Genomic DNA, 3956 nt, shown 5'->3' with positions numbered 1-3956 from the left:
AATACTATAGTGGCTTCGAATTCAAACTCACGAGTGCACCCTCAACAGCCATATTTATATATGAGCCACTGGGCTATTCCCGTTCAGAGGCAGGCTGCTGTGATGTGTTACAAGTGCCATGTAATAACAATAACAATACTATAGTGGCTTCGATTTCAAACTCAAGAGTGCACCCTCACCAGCTGTTTGTTTCCCATTTGGAGAGAAATAATGTGAGGATTTCATGTCGGACATTTTGGCGCTCACGCGAAATGACACAAAGTAACAAAGTCGGAGGGAAACAAAGTAGCCTCTCACTCGCTGCCTGTGGGTGGGAACCGGCTTAGGGCTGTCTGTCTGTCTGTCTGTCCCTCGCTCCAATTGGATAAGGCCACACCGGCCCGGTGGCCAATCGTTGCCTCTTGTGGCGAGGTATAAGTACGGCTCTCGAAGTGGCGAGCGGCTCATTCAGACTTTCTGTGACTTTCTCAAGCTACCAATATGAGCGGAAGAGGCAAAACCGGAGGCAAGGCCAGGGCGAAGGCAAAGACCCGTTCATCCCGTGCCGGGCTCCAGTTCCCCGTGGGCCGTGTGCACAGGCTGCTGCGCAAAGGCAACTACGCCGAGCGTGTGGGCGCTGGCGCACCAGTCTACCTGGCCGCCGTGCTCGAGTACTTGACTGCTGAGATCCTGGAGTTGGCCGGCAACGCTGCCCGTGACAACAAGAAGACTCGTATCATCCCCCGTCACCTGCAGCTGGCCGTCCGTAACGACGAGGAGTTGAACAAACTGCTCGGCGGTGTGACCATTGCTCAGGGTGGTGTGCTGCCCAACATCCAGGCAGTGCTACTCCCCAAGGAGACCGAGAAGGCAGTCAAAGCCAAGTAAATTCGCTACTGCGACTTCAACTTGACTACTCAACCCCCAAAGGCTCTTTTAAGAGCCAACCACCTAGCTCTCCAAAAGCGCAAAGTACCTTTCTATGACCGCCACACATTGAGTGGGTGTATACACAACTATTTCGACATTCTGTGCCCACATGAGGCCTTGCATGAACAACAACACCTACTAGGCCTCAGCAGGCTAGCATTAGATTACAACGTGCCTATAAGATGTCACTCTTGACTTTGGCGACTATTATTGCGCGTAAAGGGCTGGCGGCGTCCTATTGCGCGTAAAGGGCCGGCGGCGTCCTATTGCGCGCGCGCACCGGGAGTTTGAATTTTGGAGAGGCCGGGCCTCCCGTCCAATGGCCAACGGAGGAGGCCTGCGCAACGGGCCAATCGGGGTGGTGGGGAGATGGTGTCCAATCAGCAGGCGCCACTGCCGGCTTTATAAACTTCACATAGGCATTTCGAGGCTATACTCCCGACTGTCAGAGAAGCGACAGGGCCAGAACCAAGCAATTTTTTTTGGAACTTGCCAAGTTTAAACAAAAGAGTCGGGCAGAAGTGAAATCGCTATTCTCCTTGCGGAGATGGCGGAGTCGAAAAAGTATCGGGCGATTCCCAGGATGGGTATTGCCAACGCGATAAGGTTCGCATGGAGGGAAAAGGAGATGGAGCCCTTTGGAAGGGAGACGTTCGGGAGGACCATACTCATGGGGGTCCTGAAGCTGGAGGTAAAGGACGTGTTGTGCCTCCAGGCGAATCCCCTGGAAGGGGCATATGATGTCGTGCTCCACACGGAGGGGAAGCATGACGAGGTCATGGGAAGGGTGAAGGTGGTGGAGAAGGCTAGACCCATGTGCCACTACGAAGTGGCGAGCCTGGCGAGAAACGGCTTCAGAGTGGTGACTGTAAACATGTACAACCCGCATGTTAAGGAAGAGGAGGTGAGGGCCTTTCTGGGGAGGTACATGGACAATGTCTCCTCAGCAAGGCTCCTCAAGGACACGCTCGGGTTCTGGAACGGGAGGAGGAGTTTCCAGGCCTTGTTGAAGGAAGACCCAGGGGGCCTGGGGGGGTACCTTCATCCTCCAGCAATGTTTTCCCTGGGGGCTGATAGGGGGACAATATTTTATGCCCGTCAGCCTCCGTTCTGCAGACGCTGCATGACGTACGGACATAATTTCGCCTCATGTGGAGGGAGGAAGTGCAGGGTGTGTGGGTCAGGGGCGCACGAGGCGAAAGACTGTGGTGAGCCAAAGAAATGCCACGGGTGTGGATCATCAGCACATCTGTGGAGGGACTGCACGGCTCGCCACAAGTCGTATGCAGCGGCTGCAGGGGGGGGAGCAGGTGCAGGAGAGGGGGATGGGGGAGGAAGTGGAGAGGGAGTTCCAGACCCGAGCCAAGGGCCAGAGGGAAGTCCGGCTGCAACAGAGGAGGTGCCAGGAAAAGCAGCAGGAAGAGAGGAGGACGGGCAGAGGACGGCAGGAAAAGGACAGGAAGGAGAGGCGGGAACGGCGACGGCGACGGAGACAGAGGGGAGAGTGGGAGAGGAGGTGCCAGAGACGGAGCAGCGAGAGGAGGTCGGTGAGGTGCCGGCCACAGCCCTGGAAGGAGAGGAGAAGGGGAGAGGGGCGATGCCGGAGGGGGGGAGTAGGGAGAGAGCGAGAGAAGGGGAGGAGGAGCTGAGGGAGGTGAGGGAGGAGCTGGGGGTTAGGGGGGTTATGGTTTCCCCGCTGTCGGGTCATACGAAGAAGAGAGGGAAGAGGAGAGGGAGGTCTGGGGATAGGAAGAGGGAGATGGGCGGGGGGGAAGAGGGGGAGGCGAAGCGAGTAATGGGAGAGAAGGAGGGTGGTGGGGAAGAAGCTCCCACGGCGCTGACCCCTCCCAATGCACAACTGCCGGGGGCACCCACTGGGGGGTGGCAGGGGGGGGCAGAGGACGCTGGATCCCCGGTGCTATTTCCAACCGTTTTCTGGGTTGATGGGATGGAGGAGGATGGTGGTGAGCCCAGGGATCAGGAAACCCGGGAACCGAACACCATTCCGGCATCCCGGGCTGGGGAGATGGAGGAGAGTGGGGGGACGACACCTGAAGGGGGGTCGGAGGCACCGCTGGAGGAGATGGAGCAGGGGAGCATCAGGTGAGCCTCCTGTTTTGGTTTTTGAGTTTTGGGGAATATTATTGCGTGATGTGTAATATGTATTATGGCAGGGGTTATTTTTGTTACGGTAAATGTGAGGGGAATAAGGGAGGGGGTTAAGAGAAGGGCGGTTTTTGGGTATTTAGAGGGGGTGGGTTTTGATGTTTGTTTTATACAGGAGGTTCACCTAAGGGATAGTGGGGATGTTTTAAGGTTTAGGAGGGAGTGGGACAAGGGGGAGTCGGTGTGGGGCATAGGGGGGTTCATTCATCAGGGGTGGGGATTCTGTGTGGGAATAGGGAGGTGAAGGTGGAGGGCACTTTTGTGGGTATGCAGGGTAGGGTACTGGGAGCGGATGTCACGATAAGGGAGAGTAGATACAGGGTTATTGTGGTGTACGGGCCACAGTTGGCAACGGGCAGGAGGGAGATGGTGGACTGCCTGGAGCCGCTGTGTGCTACAAATAGACACTTGGTGATAGGGGGGGATTTCAATGTAGACATAGGGAGGGGGGGGGATAGTAGTGCAGGAGCCGTCGCCGGACTAATGGCAAGCCATGGTCTGGTGGATGGGGGCCTGCACACTGTTCCGGCGATGGCATGGCCAACATGGCGCAACTCTAGGGGGGTCGAGCGGAGGCTCGACTATATTTTCCTATCTAGGTCTCTGGGTCAGTTGTCTGGGCGCTTGTTGCCTGTGTTCTTTTCGGACCACGACGGGGTGCTCCTGCAGGTGGGGGCACCAGTCTGTCTCTTCGGTAGGGGGTACTGGAAGTTAGAACGGGAGGTGCTGGATGGGCAGGCTTTCGTCAACGCTTTTGTAGATTTTTTTAGGGGGCTTGAAGGCCTCCGGTCCATGTGTGAGGGGGTGTTAGAGTGGTGGGAAATAGTGAAGGTGAGGATGAGGGTTTTTATAATAGGACAGTGGAAGAGGAAAAAGAGGGA

At 56.4% G+C, this 3956-nt stretch overlaps 1 protein-coding gene across 1 annotated transcript; it reads left to right on the top strand.

Annotated features, from left to right (window-relative positions):
- Window positions 1-404: 404 nt before the first annotated feature.
- LOC311114114 (histone H2A-like) lies at window positions 405-867 on the top strand (the record flags this gene model as incomplete). The annotated part of the gene is made up of 1 exon (XM_084189392.1): window positions 405-867. The coding sequence occupies exon 1, from the start codon at window positions 481-483 to the stop codon at window positions 865-867; it is 387 nt and encodes a 128-aa protein (XP_084045518.1). The 5' UTR covers window positions 405-480.
- Between the last annotated feature and the right edge of the window lie 3089 nt (window positions 868-3956).

The sequence above is a fragment of the Coregonus lavaretus genome (genome assembly GCF_964263955.1).
Source record: "Coregonus lavaretus genome assembly, contig: HAP1_SCAFFOLD_1607, whole genome shotgun sequence".
NCBI classification, from domain to species: Eukaryota; Metazoa; Chordata; class Actinopteri; order Salmoniformes; family Salmonidae; genus Coregonus; species Coregonus lavaretus.
The sequence above is the reverse complement of the archived record's forward strand: the minus strand, read 5'-3'. Positions and strand labels throughout refer to the sequence as shown.